This window comes from Schistocerca piceifrons, chromosome 1 (assembly GCF_021461385.2).
Source record: "Schistocerca piceifrons isolate TAMUIC-IGC-003096 chromosome 1, iqSchPice1.1, whole genome shotgun sequence".
Lineage (NCBI taxonomy): Eukaryota > Metazoa > Arthropoda > Insecta > Orthoptera > Acrididae > Schistocerca > Schistocerca piceifrons.
In genome coordinates this window covers 707,462,731-707,488,298 of record NC_060138.1, presented here as the reverse complement: position 1 = coordinate 707,488,298, position 25,568 = coordinate 707,462,731, and the positions used below count along the sequence as shown (strand labels likewise).

At 38.9% G+C, this 25,568-nt stretch overlaps 1 protein-coding gene across 1 annotated transcript in view; it reads left to right on the top strand.

Moving 5' to 3' along the window:
- Positions 1 to 25,568, top strand: part of LOC124770136 (cilia- and flagella-associated protein 43) — a 216,912-nt gene that overhangs the window by 175,934 nt on the left and 15,410 nt on the right. Inside the window, exons 14-15 of the mRNA XM_047249188.1 lie at positions 18,598 to 18,699; positions 18,819 to 19,006. Coding sequence (XP_047105144.1) covers positions 18,598 to 18,699; positions 18,819 to 19,006 — 290 coding nt within the window. The remainder of the gene's footprint in view (positions 1 to 18,597; positions 18,700 to 18,818; positions 19,007 to 25,568) is intronic.

Here is a 25,568-nt window from a genome sequence, read left to right as displayed (position 1 = left end):
GACCGGACCGCAGCGACGCACGGATGCACGCCAAGACCGTAGGATCCTACGCAGTGCCGTAGGGGACCGCACCGCCACTTCCCAGCAAATTAGGGACACTGTTGCTCCTGGGGTATTGGCGAGGACCATTCGCAACTGTCTCCATGAAGCTGGGCTACGGTCCCGCACACCGTTAGGCCGTCTTCCGCTCACACCCCAACATCGTGCAGCCCGCCTCCAGTGGTGTCGCGACAGGCGTGAATGGAGGGACGAATGGAGACATGTCGTCTTCAGCGATGAGAGTCGCTTCTGCCTTGGTGCCAATGATGGTCGTATGTGTGTTTGGCGCCGTGCAGGTGAGCGCCACAATCAGGACTGCATACGACCGAGGCACACAGGGCCAACACCCGGCATCATGGTGTGGAGAGCGATCTCCTACACTGGCCGTACACCACTGGTGATCGTCGAGGGGACACTGAATAGTGCACGGTACATCCAAACCGTCATCGAACCCATCGTTCTACCATTCCTAGACCGGCAAGGGAACTTGCTGTTCCAACAGGACAATGCACGTCCGCATGTATCCCGTGCCACCCAACGTGCTCTAGAAGGTGTAAGTCAACTACCCTGGCCAGCAAGATTTCCGGATCTGTCCCCCATTGAGCATGTTTGGGACTGGATGAAGCGTCGTCTCACGCGGTCTGCACGTCCAGCACGAACGCTGGTCCAACTGAGGCGCCAGGTGGAAATGGCATGGCAAGCCGTTCCACAGGACTACATCCAGCATCTCTACGATCGTCTCCATGGGAGAATAGCAGCCTGCATTGCTGCGAAAGGTGGATATACACTGTACTAGTGCCGACATTGTGCATGCTCTGTTGCCTGTGTCTATGTGCCTGTGGTTCTGTCAGTGTGATCATGTGATGTGTCTGACCCCAGGAATGTGTCAATAAAGTTTCCCCTTCCTGGGACAATGAATTCACGGTGTTCTTATTTCAATTTCCAGGAGTGTATTACAGACACTGGATAATAATAATAGTTACAAGTTTTACACATTTCTGGCTATATACATCATTAGATCAACAATGTTTCTAGTTGCTTGTGGTTTTCTGGACTTAGGATAAACCAGAAATTATGCATTAGGGTGTGGTACTCCTTCATCATCATCATTTATTGCCTTATCGGGCCTTTAAGGCCTACAGCAAGAAGAACAAAAGGAGAAAAGTAAAGACAAAAAGACTTACAAAAGTACTCTATACAGTAGTAAAAGTTACATATGTACATTACAGCTTAAAGAAAAACGAAAAAATAAACAGGGCATTCAATCAAAGGTTTAAAAGGCAAGAGGGATACATTACAGAAACAAAAAAACAAAAAAAAACACACACGCAGTGTCTGTCAATTACACGAGAGGAGGGAGCTGTTGCAGATGGCAGTCCATCTCATCCGGTCGTTGGCGTCCTCCTCCACGGCTGCTGGTTCCACTTCTTTTAGGATCGTTGTTATCCTATCCTTCCATCGAGTTCTTGGGCGTCCTCTAGGGCGTTTTCCTGTGGGTTGAGAGTGGAGGACTCTGTTTGGAAGGGATCCGTCTGCCCGTAGGATGTGGCCAAACCATTGGAGTCTCTTCTGCGCCAATATTCGTCCAATGTGTGGCTTTCCATACCGCTGGTATAAATCTTCTTTTTTTCTTCGTTCCCATTTACCTTCCATGGCATTGTAGATGGGTCCATATATCTTCCGAAGTACCTTCCTTTCAAATGCACATATTGCTTCTTCTGCTGTTGCTGATGTTGCCCAAGTTTCACAGCCGTATAAAAGTACTGGTCTCACCAGTGTCGTGTATAGGTGGATCTTGTTCTTCTGCGATATCAGCCGAGATCTGAAAAGATTGTTCAGGCTAAAGAACATGCGATTAGCATTTGTTATACGTTGCTGTACTTCTTTCGTTACTTCACTTCTATTTGTTAGTATGGAGCCCAGGTACTTGAACTCTTCAACTCGTTCGAAGGTATGCCTGTCGACATCAATGGAAGGAGGGAGATCTCGGCGGCGTGATACAACAAGATATTTAGTTTTTTCCTCGTTCACCACCAGCCCAATTTTCTCTGCATTGTGGAGGAATCGGGAAGTATCCCTGCGTACTTGCTCTAGAGTGTCGCCAAGGATCACAACATCATCAGCAAATGCCAAGATTGTGTCTGCTCCCACCATCTCCATCTCTCTGGTTCGACAAGTGTCACGGCTTACTTTTTCCAGGGCCAAATTGAATAATATTGGCGCCAATGGATCTCCTTGTCTCAATCCATTTTGTATACTGAATGATGGTGATAGTTGATTACCAAACCGCACTTGGGCCGTAGACTGAGAGTAGCAAGCAGCAATTAAGCGGATGTATTTTGATGGGATGCCAAGTTCCTCTAACGTTTCCCATAACGTGGCGCGGTCAATGCTGTCATAAGCTTGTCGAAAATCGATGAAGATGAGGTGTAGATCCTTATTGAATTCGTAGAATTTTTCTATCAACTGCCTCAGAGTAAATATGTGATCAATTGTCGATCGTCCAGCAACGAACCCACATTGATAGGTCCCTACAATTCCTTCAGCCAGTGGTTTCATGCGGTTTAGTCGCAGTGTTGTAAAAACTTTGTAGCCAATTTCAAGTAACGAAATCCCTCGGTAGTTGGATACATGAGTAGCATCTCCCTTCTTGAATATGGGACATATGATTGCTCCCTTCCATTCCTCAGGAATAACTTCTGCTTCCCAGATGGTAGAAATTAATCGTTTCAAAGCACCCACCAGTACTCCTTGAATTTAAAAATGGACCATAGTAAACATTTTGAAATTTTGAAATCTTGTGATTTACCTCACTAGATTTTTCACAAGCTTTAATAAGTACCAGCTCACCAATGTTAAATTTTGAAAATTTTACCTTTTCATCATGCCTTTTGGGTCTTGCTTCTGCTTTTCATTTACTTAGTTCTCTCACCATTTCCTTTTTCTTTACCAAATCCATTTCTTTACTGGGTGGGTATTCTAGCACTTCTATCAAGTTCTATGATTGTGGTGACTGTATGTCCTGCATAGTCTTCCTAATTCTCGCGTATAGCATCCTGCTAGATTACTAGATGAATGGTAGGCTGAAATGTGTGTTACCTGTATTCCTTTTTGCTCCATTCCTTCTAACCATAATTTTGCAATAGATTGCAGACCATTGTTAGATAGTACTCTCCTTGGTATCCCTATCTCATTAAAGTATTCCAACATTTTGTGGAAAACTGCTTTAGCTGTGACTTTCCTGATTGAATACAGTTTAATAAATTTTGAAAATATATCTAAAATAACTCGAATGTAGGTGAAATTTCAGGTGGTTTTAGGCAGAGGCCCTTATAGGTCCACGGAGAATAGTTCTAAGCTATCTAATGGTTTGAGACTCTGCATAGTACCCCTGTTGGTATTGTTGGCCACTTTAACCCTTTGACAAACATCACATGACTTTAAACAGTCTGTGAGCTTTTTCAAAGCATTACTCCCAATGTGTGACCTAACTTTTCCCAGCGAATTGAATGTTCATATAACTTACGGTTTTGCTGCCGGGTGACATCGCTGACCACTGCCAATATTTCGACAGGAGAACACCCTGCCATTCTCAAGGCACAACTGCAAGGAGGAAGCAATGTGCAAGGGAATTTAATACCTCAATTGGCACAGGAGAAACAAGAAAGATACCACACACAGAACAAGTAACCACAGAGTCAACACACAACCAAAGGTAACCAACATCAGAACTATCAATAGTGACTATTAATCAACACGTGAGGTAGCACTAATCCTGTCTCTCTGTGTTTTGATGAGAGACAGAGCCAGATTACAAGCAGCATTTAAACAAAATCCACCATCTCTGTTTATAAGGATGCTTGATAGTTTGATTTCAACAGCTTCCTTAATAACACTATCCCAATAGCTGGACGTGCAAGCCAGAATCTCTCGGCTGTTGTAAGCATGTCTGATGCTTATTTTAAATACACCAGTCTTCCGCAGTCCTGACTGTCTGACCAATATATGACATGCCACAACTGCAAGGAATACAATAGACACCAGCCTTACGCAAACCAAGATCATCTTTTACAGACGCCAACAGGGCCTTAATCTTAGAAGGTGGTCAAAAAACACATTTCACATCATATTTCCACAAAATATGACCAATCCTGTTGGAAATGCTTCCTGTGTAAGGCAAAAAGGCCGTAGACTTAGGTGCCACTTCGTTGCTATCATCCCTCACCCGTACACAGAAGGCTGATAGCGCAACACATGTTTGATCTGCCTCTCACTATAACAATTCTGACAAAAGGTGATTTCGAGATGTGGTAGCTCAGACACCAAACTTTCAGGATCTGAGATAACATGGGCCCTGTGAACCAAGGTATGAAGTACTCCTTCATGCTGACCTGGATGGTGACAACTATCAGCTCGCAGGTACAAGTCAGTGTGAGTAGGTTTTGAATAAACAGAATGTCCCAACGTACCATTAGTCTTCCTTCTGACCGACACATCAAGGAAGGGAAGGCATCCATTCTTTTCCACCTCCATAGTGAACTGAATATTCAGGTGGATTGAATTCAGGTGTTCCAAAAACCAGTTTAAATTCTCACTACCATGAGGCCAAACAACAAAATTATATCTACATATCTGAAAAAACACGCAGGTTTCAAGGTCGCTGACTCCTCAAAGTCCTCCATAAACAAATTGGCCACAATAGGTGACAACGGGCTTCCCATTGCAACTCCATCAGTCTGTTTGTAGTACTGACCATTGAATAAAAAGTAAGTGGAAGTTGGAAGTCAGCACATGTCAAAACAAATTTGTTAAATCGACACCAAACTTAACCTCAATTAGATGTAACAAATCAGAGAGAGGAACGCGAGTGAAACGAGAAACCACATCAAAACTGACTAAAATATCAGAGTCATTCAGACGCAATCCCCGCAATCTATGTAAGAAATCTGCAGAGTTCTTAATGTGATGTTCACACCTACCTACTAGTGGGCTCAACAAACTAGCAAGACGTTTAGCTACACGATATGTCAGAGCACCAATATTAGAAACAATAGGCCTCAACAGGACAGCCTCTTTAAAGACCTTAGGGAGGCCATATAATCTAGGTGATAAAGCACGGTAAGAATTAAGACTCTTGATAGTCTCCTGTGACAAAGCACTTTTCTTCAGGGGGTTATTAGTCTTTCTCTCAACACTCTTAGTAAGTCAGCACTGATTTTGCAATATGCTGAATCAGAAAGTATACACTGCATCTTTTGAATGTAATCAAGCTTGTTCAACAAAACCATGGCATTTCCCTTGTACGCAGGTAAAATAACAATATCAGGATCCATTCTGAGTGAACGTAAAGCAGCTGCTTCAGCTGCTGTAATGTTACACTTGGGTGCACAGGCTCCAGTCAACACATAATAAGCTTCCCTCCTAACCTCTTCCGCAGCCTCGGAAGGTAGTTTATAAACAGTCTGTTCAATACAACTAATAAAATCAACTACTGGCAAACTCTTAGGTGTTGGTGTGAAATTCAAACCTTTCCCCAGCACAGACAAAGCTGCGTTGTCAAACATTTTCTCCGTAAGATTGATCACAGAGCGTCGAGAATTAGAATTAGACACTGAGCCAAGGAAACGTGCAAACTTTGCCAAATGATGAGCAGTTACAGACTGAAATTCCCAGTCATACTGTGACCAAGAGGCACTGTCCACCCAACCCCAAGAAAATTTAGAAACATTAAATGCCATCATTAAATGAACGTGAAATAATTCTTTAGAAACAAAATCTAATTGACAGCAAGTATATTGGACCCTTCCATGAACAAGAGCTAAACCAGCGCCTTGCTTGATGTGATTGTCGGCAGGAGAATTAATATGACGCACAACCTCAGCTAACGTTAGAACCACACTATGATTTTCACACTTCAATAAAAACGATAATGCACATTCCAACCTTACTCTACTGATGCGAAGATTATCCAACCTCTGCAAGCAACAACATATTTCCTCCCCAAAGAGGTAAACAATGTGAGACCTTAACATTTCCTGGTGAATTGATTGTTCAAATAACTTACGGGTTTGCTGCCAGTTGACGTCGTCGACCACTGCCAATATTTCAACAGGAGCACACTCTGCCATTTTCAAGGCACAATTGCAAGGAGGAAGCAATGTGCAAGGGAATTTAATACCTCAGTTCACAGAGGAGAAACAAGGAAGATACCACACACAGAACAAGTAACCGCAGAGTCAACACACAACCAAAGATAACCAACATCAGAAATATCGATAGTGACTATTAATCAACTGGTGAGGTAGCACTAACTCTGTCCCTCTGTTTTTTGATGAGAGACAGATTCGGATTCCAAGCAGCATTTAAACAAATTCCACCATCTCTGTTTATAAGGTTGTTAGGTAGTTTAATTTCAACAGCTTCCTTAATAACACTTAATGTCACTCGCATTCCTCTCTCTGATTTGTTGCAGCTAATTGAGGTTAAGTTTGGTGTCGAGTTAACAAATTTGTTTCAACATATGCTGACTTCCACTTACTTTTTATTCAATGATCAGTACTACAAACAGACTGATGGAGTTGCAATGGGAAGCCTGTTGTCACTTATTGTGGCCAATTTGTTTATGGAGGGCTTTGAGGAGTCAGCCACCTTGAAACCTGCGTGTTTTTTCAGAGATGTAGATGAACTTTTGTTGTTTGGCCTCATGGTAGTGAGAATTCAAACCGGATTTTGGAACACCTGAATTCAATCCACCCAAATATTCAGTTCACTATGGAGGTGGGAAAGAATGGATGCCTTCTCCCCTCTTCTGGGATAATATAATTTTGTTCATATTTTGTTAATGTCCTTCTTGCAAATGAAATGGTTTTGTGAACAGTTTCCCCATCAGATTCCACTTTCTGAAAGATTTCCACTCCAGTCCCACAGTTGCTGCTATCTGTACTCATGTGGAATGGCAGTGACAAGTCAGGGTGATGTAATATGTTATCTTTTCATTTTTATTTTTTCAAAATCCCTATAGCATTCAGCAGTCCAAATGAATGCACTGTTCTTTTGTAACAAATTATTTAAAGCTTTACTAGTCAAAACTTGCCCTTTTACAAATTTTCTATAAAACCCACATAGTCTTAAATATGCTTTTAACCATTCCTGTTCTTTGGAGGGGTACACCCTTCAATAGCTTTTGGCTTCTCAGGGTCCTTTTCTGTCCCTTCTGTGGTAATAATATGTCCCAAAAGTTTTGATTTCTTTTCTCCTTGTTAACATTTCTTAAACTTCAGTGTCATTCCTCCTTTCTGTAATGCAACAAATGCTCATTCCAATAAATCACTATGTTCCTTCCATTCTTGGGAAGCTATCAACAAATCATCCACATAAATTGTGTGTCTACAGCTTAGTTCCTTTCCTAAAATCCAATCCAAAGCATGTATGAACACAGAAACTAATGTATTTAAAGCAAATGGTACGCTCTTGTAATGATAACTATTTCTAGCAAAAAGAAAAGCTGTATATTTTCTTGAAACACATCCAACGCAATTTGCCTGTACCCAACCATCAGATCTAACCTGGATAAATATTTGATATCATAGAATCTTTTCAATATTTCGTGTAATGACTCAGGATGATCTGTTTCCCTCTTCACTATCTTCTTTAAAGTCCTGGCATCAATTGCCACTCTTACCCAACCATCCTTTCTTACTTACAATAATTAGTTGAGTAGTGTATTCACTGTTGCTATGCTCTATAACTCCCCATTCAAGCATTTTGTCAATTTCAGCTTGAACGGCCTGTTTTCTTGCTTTTGTTAGTGGATATGGGTAAACGAAAAATGGTTTTTGTGGTATAATTTCCATGTAATACTCAAAATCTTACATTCTACCAGGATTATCTGAAAACACACTGTAATTTTGATCCAATATTTTCAGTAACCCATTTGTCTGAACGGAATCCAGATACGGTATATCAGTGACAATTTTGCGAAATTCTTCTAACATCTGGTCTAAGCTTTTGATACTTCTTACGTGATAACCTTCAAACAATTATGATGATCCTTCATTATTGGTATCTATCTCCAGATTGAAATTCCGGTTCAGGTTCTTCATCGGTTTCTTCAAACTCTATGTTAACAGTCCCTTCCTCACTCATGACACAAACAAACTCATTTGCACAGTTGATGAATACCTGTTGTTTCTGTAGCCAATCTATGCCCATAATTGTTTTGGTGGTAAGTTCTGAAATCACCAGAAAATCATGTCTAAAAGGACAACCTTTTATTACAAATTCTGTCAAAATTTGCGTCTTAATTGGTTTGTTTTCACTTCCAGTCATGCCCAGTATTCTGATTCCATGTACAGACATTACTACTACTCCTTGTTTTTGTTTAATGTACTTGTAGAAGGATTGAGATATCACACTAATCTGGGAACCGGTGTCCAATAATGCTCTAATTTTGGCTGGTTCTTTCTTCTTTCTGATCACAAAATCCTTTACAATCTTTAGTTGTTGCTGTTTACTAATTGTTTCGTCTGGTGGTTCCTTTTTCTTAGGATCCGTTATGTCTTCTGGATCTTGTATTGACATTACTGCTTCTTCGCAGCTCTCATCATTTACAGATTTTATTTCCTCTTGACTAACTATGTTTTCCTGTTTTCTGTCCAGTTTCAGCAACTTTTCACATGGCATATTTTCATTCTCTGGCATTCTCATTTCTATCAGACAGAGTTTCTCAGAAAGCTTTGTTTCCTCCAATTTTGAATCACAAGATTGATTGATTTCATCATTTTCATTTAAGTCGGCATCTTCGCTACCACTGTCAGCTTCTAACATGAAACCCCTTCTCAATTTCTTTGAGAACTCTAGTCTTGTAATTCTATAGTAATGACTTGCTCTTGTTTATCTTTTGTAGCAGGCAGATGGTTTTCCTGCATTGGTAGTTCATCTTCATCAGAACTGTCTTCCTTATCTTCCCTGAGATCATATGCCTCCACTAATTTAAGCATTATAATCTTTGTGGGTTTATATCAATCGTGCAAGTTCGTTTTCCTGCAAACGAGGCTTATAAATGACTGAAACATTAGCCGCAGATTCGTTGTAACGAATGATTCTTCAGCAAAGTGTAAATATGCATCTTCTACTTCATGTCTGCTTATGACCTCTTCATTTTCTCTAACATTAGTGACACGTGTCCTCTGCATAGTGCTTTTTAACTTAATTGTATTGGCAGCTCATATACTCTGAGCGGCTACAGACAATAAACCTTTCTCCTTTACCTCCTTTCCAGTTATTTTAATGCTATCTTCCTTTTTGTTACACTGCTTTATACCATCATACAGATGACTCATCTGTATATGCCAATTATCAATTCTGTACAAACTCTCCTCCATCCCAGTTATTGCATGTTGTCTGTCCGTAGCCTCTGAACTGATTACAGCAGGCGATGCCCTGCCTACTGGCTTACTCACAGCCTCAGCTGATTGCCCTGTGATGTCACTCACCATGTGCACTGCTATTGAATTAATTCTCGCTACAGTGGTCTGCTGCAGTGACTTGCCAACACATGAAATATGTCTGTTGCTAGCCGACTGTGATTCACCTGCTGTACCATTTGTCACAGCAGGCCTAGTGCCCGGCCTCTCATCTGCACTGTACGGGTACTGCAGTGTATCAAAGCTTCTCTGTCTATGTTGAGAATATTTCTTGCATTTTGGCCTCCTGCATCTTATTCCCACATCCATCCGACCCTCAGCGTTCATTTTATTTAGTTTAACTCCTCCCTATGGGAGTTATTTCACGGTCTATTCCTCTTCCGTGATAGTTATAGGAAGATTTTCCTTTGCCTCTTTCTCTTTGAACAGTATTAACATGATACTGGTTATTATTCTGCTCATCACTGCTGCCATTCCTATCATTTCTTTCATTCCAGCAGTTATTATTCTGACGGAATTTGTTTTCTCACCAGTGCTCTTCGTCAATCACTTTTTCTAAAAATGCAGAAAAAATATGGTAGTTACTGCCCACATATGTTTTGGAGTCTTCTGGTAATTTCTTCCAGAGTTCCCATGATCTCAGAATAACGCCTTCAATTCCTGAAGTGAGCCGATCTCCTGTACCATGACTCACAAAATTCTTTCATTTTCATTTGGCCTTTATCATGTAACATTCTCATCATTATAAACTCATCCCAGAGGCTATTTTGTATCTGCTTGGACCAATACTCATGTAAGAATTTCTGTCTAAATTCACTGAAGGTCATTGATTCAGTACCTAAGTTAATTCCCCATTGTTTAGCATCTCCAGCTAAACCACTTAATTACGATATTTATTTTTTTCTGATGTGTGATATTTTCATGAAATAGCCTTTCACAGTTCTTAATACAATCCACAGGGGGTAATCCACTGTGTTTTCGGTGAAGGTCAAATTTTTCTTCACCCTCTAGTACCTTGCGAATTGGTGTTCTGTGTACCGTATAAGGGCCATTACATGTAATCTTTCTTTTTAGGTCACAAACTTTTTATTCTATACTGGAAGTGTTATTGCGACACTTCTCTTCACAATGCTCCACTTTTCTTTCTAGGTTTTTCTCTCTCTCTTGAACAGTCATTCTTTGTTGAGAAATCTGTTCTTCACTCACTTCCATTGTTGTTTTCTTAACATGGGAAATCTTTTCCTCGACCTTTGACTCTTACCATAGGTTCAACCTGTTCCTGTATTTTGATTTCAAACCTGTCATTAATGTCCACAATTTCTGCCTGTATTTTATTAACAGTTTCACCTGAATTTTTCACATCTTTCTTCATGTTAATAAGTTCCTCAGCCAGAAAACCTATTTTATTATTAACTTTTTCTAACTTTGGTTATTCCTTTCCATTTGTTCACTCCATTTCTTAAGTTTTTCATTTATACTGGCAATGTTTTTAGCCTGTTCCCGACTAATTTTATTCTGATTTCCAAGTTTTTCATTTTGAGCCTGCATTTGTTCACTTAATATTGAAGTGTTCTTATTTTGTGCTATCAGCTGTTTATGCATACTGTGTAGTAATGCATACAAATCTATCAGTTGTTGTCCATTTTGTTGATTATTGTCTACCCTCTTGTCTTCCTCCTCTGAATATACTTCTTTCTTAATCTGAGATGGGCTTAATAGCATAGAGGTCTCATTCCCCAAATCAATATTTTCTACCTGCTTTTTCATCAGCAAATTTGATTCCTCTCTGTCCTACTCCTGATCACTGTTTACATAAGTGTCATCACTCTTATCCTCCTGCATTACTTCTCTATACTGCATATACTTATCTTTGTCTGTTTTTAACAATTTTTTAAACCACATACATAATAATTTATACTGTTGTACCTTTCTCTTACTGCTTTAACAAATTCATGCCCCTGAGACCTTTATGCTTCTTCCAAAAGAATCCTACGTGTCTGTAAAATGTATAATTGTGCTTAACTGCTTATGGACTCTTAACAGCTGGAAAAGATCCATTCACCAGGCGGCATGTATAATCCTACCACTACTATTGTAATTTAGTATGCTTTTACCTAAATAACAGAAAACCCTCTCCCTATGTTGCCATGTATAACTCTCTTACTGACATTTAGTTCAGTTTCCAAATAAAGTGCACTATGGGAGTATAGTACCATTAATAGGGAAAGCTAATAAATAGAGTTACTCTTTTTACTGGATTTGACAATGTGTTGTGTCAAATGGATAAGTAAATCAGACTATTCACTTCTTTTCCTAAGATCTTACTGAGTGGTTAGATATGAATGCATTATGAATAATAGTATAGTGAAACTAGGATAGCTCAGTTACAAGTTCATTTAGTGGTTTACAACATGTACTAATGGTCGCCAGCCTAACCAGGCAATGAAACAGTGAAGTACTGGAAAAGCAGAAATATGAATTTTGCCTGCTTTCTCGCTGCTGTTTAATTTGTTTCTTCAAATAAAGATTACTCCACTTAAACAATGTTGGACTACACCCTTATATATTATGTTTTAAAAGAGTAAAAGCCCAGAAGGTAACTTCAAAGAAGCTAAAACAGTTTGGCCAGGGGGGACCTTTAGAAAAGCACTTTTCATAATCAACAAACTTAAATACTAAAATACTTTGATATGAAAGCACACACTTTTTATACTGCACATTTCACTTCAAGAGAACCTCTTTCTTATTGGAATTTACCTTCAAAAACTATTACTCTTTGAACTAATTCTGTACAGTCATTTAACAGATTTTAGTAACTTGGCTTCACTCAGACTGAATTTTGTGTAAGCAAACTTTTACTGTAACACTTTACAATAGTTCAGAAAACTATTTTGTTATTTACTCTAAAACAATTTGAATGGTACCTCTTTATATTAACTTGTCACTTCATAAGTCTGTAAAATAGGATACTCGGATTAATCAAATGCCAGGAAGGAACCCTATATAGGTGTATGATTAGGATGAAATAACAGGGTGAACCAGTTTCTTTGAAGTTCAATAATAATTAATAAAACACAGTTGAATTAATGGTTCACACTGTGAAAAAGTAAAAATACAAAAACATCTTATCTGGTGGCTATAGGCTTGGGTGTGGTGAACAATTATGATGGCAACATTACCCACAGGGTGACCTGCAAGTATCTTGCTGTATGGACTCAATTTTTCTTCTTGACATTGTTCAGTTTTACATACAGTAGCCCAACAACTCGCAGCTATGCCGTAAGCTGTTTGCAGTCTTCATCCGAGCTATTTTTGTGCAAATTTGCAGGCAAAGTTTCTCCTGCTACACAAAGATGTTGCCTCAGTCACTGCTGCCTACAGAGTGTGTGACTTATTTCCCATGCTTGCTCTAGGTAGCACACCAATTCACCCTTGTCACCATTTCCACTCCCCAGAGCCACTTTCGTTTCAAACAAAAGCACACTAGCTTTTATGTAACACCTATTTCTTACATTGTGCCTAAGTGTGACCATTTCTTAAATTGTCAAATTTACATCAACATGAACAATTTATATACACAAATATTTTTAAATACAAAATGTCATTAGAAAATTATTGAATATAATAAACAATTTACATAGTATTTTACATACATTGATCACATATAATGCAAAGAACTTCAAACTCCAGTATAGCACACTTCACTTTACATCTGCAGAAAATATAGTACCAATATGCGAAAATTGTAAAGCAAAAAAAAAATTATAAAAATTTAAATGAACCATAAACAAATAACGTTATAAGTTCCCTCCAACACGCTAACTTAAAACAATGGCAAATAAGCTACTTCTTTGTAATTGGTCAGGGTAAATAAGTTTGATGGTGGATGCCACAACTTACATGTCTGGCCACATTTCACAGTACATCACATAAATTCTCCTGCCTAAACAACTGTATGTGCACTTCAAAGCACACCCATCATAAAGACACATACAATGCATGCAACGATAGTACAAATACAGTGAAAAGCAAAAACAAATAAATGATGACAATAACTACTATTGGTGATGAGGTCAACAATCACTGAAGGTGAACAGTCTTTACAATATGCTATTTTTATTTAGAGAGAGAAACATTAAGAGATAGTCTATTACAAAGCAAAAGGAAATTAAATTGTTTACCATTGTGAGTTTCTTGAAGAGAGGAATGGTTTTGAGTCTTATCTGTTTTGGGTCAGCATGATGTGGTGACAGCAGTAAAAGCAGTTTGAAGTTTCTGATATGAGTCCTATAAATTCATCCAGTCGTGTCCTTGCCATTAATATATCCTCCTTCCTTACATCCTGTTTCAGCTGGCAGTGGTAATAAGTTGCATAGCATCCACTTGTTGTAGGCCAGAACGAAGTACCTGTTTATGCAGCACCTGAGGGTCATATTAGTTCAACTGAAACTTTCACACATGATGCTTTGGCACAGTCCATACATCGTGTTTAACATTCCATTTGCTATAATTTACCAATTTCGAAGTTAGACAGTCCATCTACTGTCAATTTTCATGGTTCACAATAATACTGTTCCCATAAAAACAGTCACTTATGTAGCAACACAGTTCACAGCTTCCACATTGGTGGTCAGTGTTTTAGCCATACCTCATATACCATAGTCCAGAAAATGAGTAATATTAAATTCATAGTTTATGTAAAGCAGTTCAGTTCTAAACCGATGACAATACTGTCTGTTCATAAAGGCAATGTCACTGCCACAAGCATCATTCTGCAAAAACCAACAGTGTTCGCATAATACAACGTCTATTTAGAATGTCCATCATAAAGTCACATTTCAAGCCATGTCTAACATTACTTTGCCATATCTAAAGTGCACGTGGATCAATATTACCCAGCCACTGAATAGTGATGCACTTGATTTTATTTCTTTAAGGCACAATGACAGAATTTGTTTTCAGTCATCACATGTTCCTACCACACATTCACCACCTTTAAAATCTGCACATCTTAGACACATATGAGATGCAAGTCCATACTCTAGTATGATTGCAAACATGTTCTGTAACTGTGTCTAAAAGGAACAAAAACAAGTGTACAATACAGCAGTCACTATTCTACATCTACATCTACATGGATACTCTGCAAATCACATTTAATAAGTGTCTAGCAGAGGGTTCATTGAACCACCTTCACAATTTCTCTATTATTCCAATCTCGTATAGTGTGTGGAAAGAATGAACACCTATATCTTTCCGTACGAGCTTCGATTTCCCTTATTTTACCTTGGTGATCGTTCCTCCCTATGTAAGTCAGTGTCAACAAAACATTTTTGCATTTGGAGGAGAAAGTTGGTGATCGGATCGGAATTCCGTGAGAAGATTCCGTTGCAATGAAAAATGCCTTTCTTTTAATGATGTCCATGCCAAATCCTGTAACATTTCTGTGACAATCTCTCCCATATTTTGTGATAATACAAAATATGCTGCCTTTCTTTGAACTCTTTCAATATACTCCGTCAGTCCTATCTGGTAAGGCTCCCACACTGTGTAGCAGTATTCTAAAAGAGGACGGACAAGCATAGTGTAGGCAGTCTCCTTAGTAGGTCTGTTGCATTTTCGAAGTGTTCTGCCAATAAAAAGCAGTCTTTGGTTAGCCTTCCCCACAACATTTTCTATTTGTTCCTTCCAATTAAAGTTGTTCTTAATTGTAATACCTCAGTATTTAGTTGAATTTACGGCAATTAGATTAGACTGATTTTTTGTGTAACCGAAGTTTAACAAGTTCCTTTTAGCACTCATGTGGATGACCTCACACTTTTCATTATTTAAGGTCAACTGCCACTTTTCACACCATTCCGATATTTCTTCTAAATCGTTTTGCAGTTTGTCTTGATCTTTTGATGACTGTATTAGTCAATAAATGACAGTGTCATCTGCAACCAACCAAAGACGACTGCTCAGATTGTCTCCCAAATCATTTATATAGATAAGGAACAGCAAAGGGCCTATAACACTACCTTGGGGAACGCCAGAAATCGCTTCTGTTTTACTCCATGACATTCCGTCAAAATACTACGAACTGTGATCTCTCTGACAGGAAATCACAAATCCATTCACATAACTGAGACAACATTCCATAAGCACGCAATTTCACTATGAGCCGCTTGTGTGGTACACTGTCAAAAGCCTTCTGGAAATCCAGAAATACGGAATCAATCTGAAATTCTTTGTCAATAGCACTCAGCACTTCATGTGAATAAAGAGCTAGTTGTGTTTCACAAGAACGATGTTTTCCAAACCCATGTTGACTTTGTGTCAATAGACCGTTTTCTTCAAGGTAATTCATTATGTTCAAACACAATATACACTCCTGGAAATGGAAAAAAGAACACATTGACACCGGTGTGTCAGACCCACCATACTTGCTCCGGACACTGCGAGAGGGCTGTACAAGCAATGATCACACGCACGGCACAGCGGACACACCAGGAACCGCGGTGTTGGCCGTCGAATGGCGCTAGCTGCGCAGCATTTGTGCACCGCCGCCGTCAGTGTCAGCCAGTTTGCCGTGGCATACGCAGCTTCATCGCAGTCTTTAACACTGGTAGCATGCCGCGACAGCGTGGACGTGAACCGTATGTGCAGTTGACGGACTTTGAGCGAGGGCGTATAGTGGGCATGCGGGAGGCCGGGTGGACGTACTGCCAAATTGCTCAACACGTGGGGCGTGAGGTCTCCACAGTACATCGATGTTGTCGCCAGTGGTCGGCGGAAGGTGCATGTGCCCGTCGACCTGGGACCGGACCGCAGCGACGCACGGATGCACGCCAAGACCGTAGGATCCTACGCAGTGCCGTAGGGGACTGCACCGCCACTTCCCAGCAAATTAGGGACACTGTTGCTCCTGGGGTATCGGCGAGGACCATTCGCAACTGTCTCCATGAAGCTGGGCTACGGTCCCACACACCGTTAGGCCGTCTTCCGCTCACGCCCCAACATCGTGCAGCCCGCCTCCAGTGGTGTCGCGACAGGCGTGAATGGAGGGACGAATGGAGACATGTCGTCTTCAGCGATGAGAGTCGCTTCTGCCTTGGTGCCAATGATGGTCGTATGTGTGTTTGGCGCCATGCAGGTGAGCGCCACAATCAGGACTGCATACGACCGAGGCACACAGGGCCAACACCCGGCATCATGGTGTGGGGAGCGATCTCCTACACTGGCCGTACACCACTGGTGATCGTCGAGGGGACACTGAATAGTGCACGGTACATCCAAACCGTCATCGAACCCATCGTTCTACCAATCCTAGACCGGCAAGGGAACTTGCTGTTCCAACAGGACAATGCACGTCCGCATGTATCCCGTGCCACCCAACGTGCTCTAGAAGGTGTAAGTCAACTACCTGGCCAGCAAGATCTCCGGATCTGTCCCCCATTGAGCATGTTTGGGACTGGATGAAGCGTCGTCTCACGTGGACTGCACGTCCACCACGAACGCTGGTCCAACTGAGGCGCCAGGTGGAAATGGCATGGCAAGCCGTTCCACAGGACTACATCCAGCATCTTTACGATCATCTCCATGGGAGAATAGCAGCCTGCATTGCTGCGAAAGGTGGATATACACCGTACTAGTGCCGACATTGTGCATGCTCTGTTGCCTGTGTCTATGTGCCTGTGGTTCTGTCAGTGTGATCATGTGATGTATCTGTCCCCAGGAATGTGTCAATAAAGTTTCCCCTTCCTGGGACAATGAATTCACGGTGTTCTTATTTCAATTTCCAGGAGTGTATGTTCTAAAATCCTGCTGCATATCGACGTTAATGATATGGGCCTGTAATTTACCTTTCTTGAATATTGGTGTGACCTGCACAACTTTCCAGTCTTTGGGTATGGATCTTTTGTCGAGCTAACGGTTGTATATGATTGTTAAGTATGGAGCTAATGCATCAGCACACTCCGAAAGGAACCTAATTGGTATACAGTCTGGACCAGAAGACTTGCTTTTATTAAGTGATTTAAGTTGCTTCACTACTCCGAGGATATTTACTTCTGTGTTACTCATGTTGGCATCTCTTCATGTTTCAAATTCTGGAATATTTACTTCATATTCTTTTGTGAAGGCATTTCGGAAGGCTGTGATTCTACATAGACACAATGGTATTTTTTTCTTAAACCTGAATTATGAGTTTGCAGCCACTCATTAAAATAGAAGTTATTTGCTTTCTACATAAATCAGATAATACCTGTGTAACATTAAAATTTTTATAACTTACTGCACCAGTCCAAATGAAAGCTATACAAACTTCAAGCCTTACACAGTGAGATAGAACAGGTTATTTGAGTGTAGCTCTGAGTTTTAAAATGTTATACTGCATTATTTTATCATTATATTATGTAATGGAAGAAAAGTACCATAATTAAATAATAAAGAAAATTTTAGCTAAATATCATTATCCTTTATTCTTTTGTATTACAAAACACCACATCCTAAGTCCATTGGGCTCATTTCTGCAAAACAAGGCACCACTTCACTCCAGAGCAGACTGTTGTAAAAATGACATCACTTCTCCCAGTACAATTATTTCATATAAGTATCATCACTAACTTTCACAATAAATCTCAAAGAATACAATGTTACCTGTTAGAATAATTTTGTTGTCCGTGTGCTGCAGTTGAAACAAAAAGAAATGGAATGTTCTGTTCTCGGAAAACAACCTCTTTTATACAATCATATCACAGGTTATTTTTGTTATTCATGTCAGTGTCTCAAATTTATGTTACAGCAGTATCATAAGACTTTCCAAATGCATTTATTTTTGGAATCTTTGAACAACAATGCTTAACAATTGTCAAAATAAAATCTGAACACCTAGTTCACATTCCTTCAAATTATTAAACTCATGTCCAAAGTATAGTACTGTAGTCACTTCATTGTGAGTCATTCATTCAGAATGACCCATTAATTACAAAGTTTAATCAATGTTATTTCTTATTAGGCATACATTTGACTAACTATATGATCAGTGTTTTATTATAGTATGAAATTAAATAAAGTACCTTACACAACACAAAATTATTACTTTTTAAGGCATTAATATGCACTAAAATTTTTTTGTTCTGTAATTTTAAAGGTGACAAAGGAAATGCAGGAATATCTTAAAAGAAGTGCAAAAGGTGAAAGTGATACTAAAGGGCTTCTTCCAGTTGATAAGGAAATAGCTATAATTAAAGATGTAAGTTTCTTACACATCATTTATTTCTCAACAAATAAAATAAAATTTGTTGTACATGTACATAAATTTTACAAGTCAAAGAATTAATTTTCTAAAATGTGCAAGTAATTTATTGGCAGCAATATGAGAAAAAATTAAGAGAATTAGACAAAATGGCCAAAGAGATAGACATGAAAATTACTGCTGTCAGAAAAGAAAATGGTGCTCTTGACAAGAAAATTTTGGAGATGAATGTAGTTGTTAATGAACAACAGCTGAGCAGAGATCTAGAATCTGAAGCAAGGGAAGCTCAGGATTCAAAGAAACTGTAAGTACAAATGCATTTTATGAATCTCACATGCAAAATAAATTGTCTTTGGTTCATGCACAAAAAAATAAAGAAAATACATACTACTAAAATTACCATGGATGTAAAGAAAAAAGAAAAGAAGAGTTTGACATTTTGATCACCCTCATCTTACCTAGATTTTGTTCTTATTGTTCCTCATGTTTTGGAACTGTTTGTAAAATTAGAAAATTGTCACATTAATGTACAATCAAATAAAAACATAAGAAGTACATAGTTATTAAGTGGAAATGAATAGATGGACATAAATAAAAATTGGAATATTGACATTCTTAACAAATATGGCTGTTATTCATTTGAGGAGAGATAGAAAAAGATATTATGGGATGTGATTAGACATGAAAGTCACTTAACACATTGGATGAAAGGAAGTCATACAGGGTCTTATTGGGATTAACACTGTAAATCCTGCTTATGTTTTCTTTGAGCAAGTTCCTCAGCTTTAACAGGCATCTTGTATGCAAGACTTTTCACAAGACAAAATAAATGGGTTCAGAATAGATGAATGAGCTGGTCACAAAAGATGAGCACCTCCTAGCCACTTTACATTGAATGTCAGAAATAGATGTTTATAAACAAGATGTACAAAGGAGGCTGTGACACTCTCATACTAGAACACCTTGACAAAGGACCTGAAATTTGTTGTTAAATACTTTTTTCCATTGGAGATGGCAACTTAGTGCTACAAAGACAGAAGTCTGTACATTACACCTCAACAACAAGTTAGCCAACAGAGAATTCAGTATTTACTGTGAAAACAAACTACTGTCCCACAATCAACGTCCAAAGTATTTAGGTGTCACCATGGATGCATTACTCAGTTTCAAAAATCATCTGTCAAACACAGATATCAAACTTAGCACTTATAACAACATCTTGTGGAAATTTGCTGGCATTTCATGGGAATCTTCAGGTGTCACTTTGGACTTCAGCTTTAGGCCCAGTCTATCCAACAATAGTACAAGACCCCCCCCCCCCCCCCCCCCCAGTTTGGCTGACACTAGTCATATTGATGTCCAACTAAATCAAACCAGGTACCTCATAATGGGCACAATAAGGGCCACCCAACCTACTGGCTCCCCCAGCCCCTTTCTGTGCCAAGAGAAATAAGTCATTAGAAACTTCAAAAATATCTAGAACAACACACTTCTACAAATCCATCAATACATCCCTGGCAGTAAGAGAACCAGATTGCACTCCAAGCATTCACACTTAAAGACAGCAGTAATTTTGGATGAAAACAGATTCAGCCTAGTTGAATGAGAAGTGCCAAACAGGCTATCCCTGCCTTTCATAATACGCCTTGCCTTACCACCACACCACCTGGGCTCAGCAAGTCTCACAAAATCTGGTCTACCATAAATAGAATACAATCAAACTGTGCTAAATGTGCTGACTTGTTATATTGTCAGGGAACAATAGTTTCTTCCAAGTGTAATTGTGAAGCTACTAGACAATAAAACATATAGTTGAAGATTCTGCACTGACAGCCTTCACTGACCACTGCTCGAAATTCATGCATGCTTCCTAACTAAAATGCAGTAGAACACATTAGCAATCTGGACATTCAACTGTAGTTGGGCTCCCCTATATTTTGTGCTTTTCTAATGTATATCTTTTTTTTCTCTTTATATGACCTGTATATTTTATATGTATACTTAATGTTTGTGTTATTTGATTATTTCTATGAGGTAGGATTGGAAAGTAATGCACAATAATTTTTTTTCTCCCCTGGTATTGCAGCTGGAATATTTAAATTTCATGGTGATGTAGTTTGAAGTTTGTGCTACAGAGGGTGTTTTGTTTTCATTGGCTGCTCTAGTGAGAGAAGCCTCCACTATGGAACAAATATGATGTGAATGTTACTGTCACAAACTTGCGAAGAACAGCAAAGTGTAGTTCGATATTTCTGGGCCAAAGGGCATACACTGAGTGAAATTCACAGGGGCATGCATGGTGTGTATGGGGACAACTGTATTAACTGTAGCAATGTCTCCATGTGATGCACATTGTCCCAAGAGGGCCCAGTGAACCTTACTGATTCACCATGCTCATTCACCATGCTCCGAGCCACCAGTAACAGCTGCAATCCCGCAGAATGCCAGTACTTTACTGCAGCAGTTCAACATTTACTATGGTGCGGTGTATGATGTTCACTACACACAGAAATTTCGCAAAGTTAGTGCCTGCTGGGTGCCTAAGAAACTGACTGCCAACCACAAGGGTCAGCAAATGATGACAAGCTTGGATCACTTAATGTGTTAAGCCATTGAAGATCATGACTTTCTGAAAGGAATTGTTGCTGGTGATGAGTTGTGGGCATACCACTACATGCTCAAAACCAAGCAGGCCTCCATGGAGAGGAAACATACTGATTCCCCAGTAAGAAAAAAATTCAGAGTGACTCATTCCACTAGAAAAGTGCTTGTGACAGTCTTCTCAGATATATATGGTTTTTATTTGAGGACTTTTCTGAACATAGAACCACTGTGAATGGTGCAGCCTACATTAAAACTTCAGTTAAGTTGCATCACGTCCTCTTTTGGAGGAGGAGGAGACTATTGTTTAAAGTCCTGTCAATCCTGTCAACAATGAGGTCATTAGAGACACAGTAGAAGGAATGAAATTGGCCATGCCCTTTCAAAGGAAAAATCCCAGCATTAGCACGAAGCAATCTAGGAAAATCACAGTAAAGCTAGATCAGGATGGCTGGACATGGGTTTGAACCATCGTCCTCCCAACTGCAAGTCGAGTGTGCACCACCTCACTTGGTGTGTCCTTCATGACAAGCACCGCAGCATTAGTGTTGATGGTGACAAACATCTTCAGGACAACGCTTGTCCCCATGTTGCTGCTCCTATTTGTGAGCAAAACACCAAATGTGAATGGGAGGTGCTCCAGCATCCAACGTACAATCTGGACCTTGCATCAAAGGACTTTCATCTGTTTGGTCCCATGTAGAAATCCCTGGCTTTCCAGTGCCTCGTGATGTGTGGCAATGAAATCAGCAGTCTGCACATGCGTAGACTCCAACCAAATGGACTTCTACAAACAGGACATATTGAAACTGGTACAACAATGGGAGAAATGTGTTGGGAACATTGGTGACTATGTAGAAAAGTGGGTAAGAGATGTAAATTCATTTGGGAATTTTTTTTTTTTGGTTACCTATTAAACTTTTTGGTAGTAAAATTTTTGTGCATTACTTTCTAATCTTCTCTCACATATAGTTAATTCATATGACATACTATGCCATATTCTAAATAAAATGAATAAAATAAATAAATTAGAACCACATATCTCTATGAAAACCAACTAGATGATAATATGTTACACATGTGCAAAACACACACACACACACGCAAGCAGTGAGGCCAGCCTTGGTGGCCAGAGACAGTGACTATGTATGTGTGTGTGGGGTCTGAGGAACCACTGGCTCACCACATCACTCTGCATGAACTCAGCAGTATTTGCATCTTGTATTATTTTTCATATAATACTGAGCAAGACAACTGTTTCAAGTGGAACTGATTGTGTGCAGATTGAAGACTCCTACTCAGTACAAGCAAGCATTACTTCCTTATATTGTGAGTCTGTCTATTCATAAACAATATCTGAATTTCTAAAGATATTTAAAGCATACTAAAAGATCCTCAACAGAGTCTATGAAAGGTATAGCAGATCCCACACCTTCAGTCTATTTAAAGCAAGGTAATATGAGTAAAGCTGCTGTGGAAGTTACCAGTAGTACCACAGGAACCAAAACAACAGCTCAGTACCTCCAGCTAAATTAAAGAAATATTTTAGATGCAAAACAGGTATTGCTAATTATTACTTTTCAAGAGTCACTGTAAAAACAGTGACATACAAATGTTCATTATTTAACATTAGTAATTTAAAAAGATGCATTCAAATCAAAAGAGCTAAACAATAATTTTGCTCATGTGAAGTATCCCAGAATATTTACCAAAGTATATTTCTGTGGAAATTACCACAGCCCAATGTAGTGCAATAAATACATTAATAAAGAAAGGATGTGTCTCCGCAGTATTAAAGACTGCAAAGATAATTTTAGTCTTCATGGTGGGGGACAGTAATCAATTATTATCCTATTGCCATATCCAAAGCTATATGTAAGATAACTGAGAACATCATCTGTGGTCAAATAACACCAATTCTTGGTAAAATGGAATTGTTGACCAAACACCAGTTTTGATTTCATAAAAGCAGGACTGTTAACTATGCACTTTTCAGTTTTGCTGGTCAAATTATTAAAACCTTCAACCAAAAGGAATTTTCCTGTGTTACCAAGTAAGGCTTTTGCTCTCACAAGTCATTCACTGTTGCTTCTGAAGTTACAAACATGTGGTGTTAGAGGTAGAAAAAATTTGCAGTTTCAACTATATCTTAGCAACCAAAAGCAAGTGGTAGAAATCACAAATACAAAATGCAAAAAAAGTGCTCTGACAAATCACTGATAAGCTGTGGAGTCCCACAAGGCCCAGTACTGGATTTCCTCTTCTTTTCCCACTTTTTATCAATGATCTTCCATTAAACCATCCAAATATTTTTCGTGTGTTATTTATAGATGACAAAAATTTTCTTTTCCAATCTCACACAGACGACAATTGGTTTCATTTATCTTTTGAAGCCCAGTAATCTTATATTGATTTCATCAAAGATATGGGTCTGAAATAACAAAAAATGAAATATGTAGTAAAAATTCTTATACAAAGTTAACACAGTTGCAACTAGAGTAAAACTGTTTAGTACTTACAACAATAAAAGTACCATTTACCTTAAACAGTTAATAAATGAAAACAGGATAAAATACCTGCATGCATTTTGTTACAAAAATGAGGGTAGCTATGGAACATAGATATGACTGAATATCCAGTGGCTACATTAGTATACAAAAATACAAACAGTACATATTAATACATAGATTATGATACATATAAATACATAAATGTTAAATTATTTGAATGGTGCACGCATCTAAAAGTGTACAGCTCTACAAAGTATAGCCCAACAAGAATATTTATGCTTAGAACAAGATACAAAACTAAAAGAAAATTATGTGCATAGTTGAGCACTGAGTACTTTCAGAACATACTTTTCTTAGGATTTATATTAGGGTTATGGATAAGGAGATACTGCATCAGATATGTTTGATTTTCAAGAGGGCAATGTATGAAGGTTTCAACAACTGCCATGGCAGGAAATTATCAAAGGATCTCTCTCAAAACAAAAGAAATTCTGGTCATATCTAAAGACTGTTAGTCATAGCAAAGCTAGTGTCCAGGCACTCATGGATGACACAAAAATTGAAACTGAGAGTAACAAGGCAAAAAGCAGAAATACTGAACTCCACTTTCAAATATTCCTTTACAAAGAAAAGGGGCTATTGCCCAAATTAAATTCTTGCATTATTTCAAAGCTGAATGGCATACATATTAGAAGAAGTGTTGACAAACAGCTTATATGAATAAAACTCAACAAAGATGATGAAGTTATCTTTAATGAAGTGCTATCTGAAAAAAGCTACATAAAAGTTAGTCAGATCCTGATAAGATTTGAAAGTGATGCAGACACCTATAACTTGCTGTAATTGTTCAGAAATGTAAAATTATGCACTTCACAAAACTAAAAAGCATAGTATCTTATATCATTGAGTCACGTGGAATTCAACTGGGTGCAGTTATTTGTGTGGATATGAAATGAAAGGATTACATAGACTCAGTCATAGGAAAAGCACGTGGCAGGCTTCAGTTAATTGGTAGAATACAAATAAAATGCAATCAGTTTACAAAGCAGAATGCTTACAGATCACTTGTGCAACTTATCCTAGAATATTACTCAAGAGGGTGGGACCTGTACCAATGGAAGCAACGGGGGTATTGAACAGATACAAAGGAGGGCAGGACAAATGGTCGCAGATTTGTCCAGCCCATGGGAGAGTGTCAGAAAGATGCTGAAAGAACAGAATTCACAGACACCTGAAGACAGACACATACTATCCCAAGAAAGCCTATTTACAAAGTTGCAAGAACCAGCTTTAGATGACAAATCTTTTAATGTACCTACAACTCCCTACATATCATTCCTATAGGGATTGTGAGGATGAGATTAGATTAATTACAGCACACACAGAGGCATTTAAACCATCATTTTTCCTGTGGTTCATAAGCGAATGGAACAGGCAGCCATTAAGCTGGTACAATGGGAAGTACCATCTGCCATGTGCTTCACAATGGTTTCCAGCATGTGAATATAAATGTTGATATGTGGAAGAGGATAGTCTGTCTTCAAATACTTGGCAACAGAATAAAAAGTGGGTTTCATTAGCATTTGCTTTATTTTATTTCTGAAAGAATGATTTTATTTGTAATAGATTGGAGTAGTTTGTTGAAGAGTAGGCTGCCCATATTCCTCATCCCCATCATGACTTTTTCTCAATTTGTAGCTCAACTAATGATTGTTTGCCTTGGTTTGTGTGTCATTGTTGTGTGTTTCCCTATTT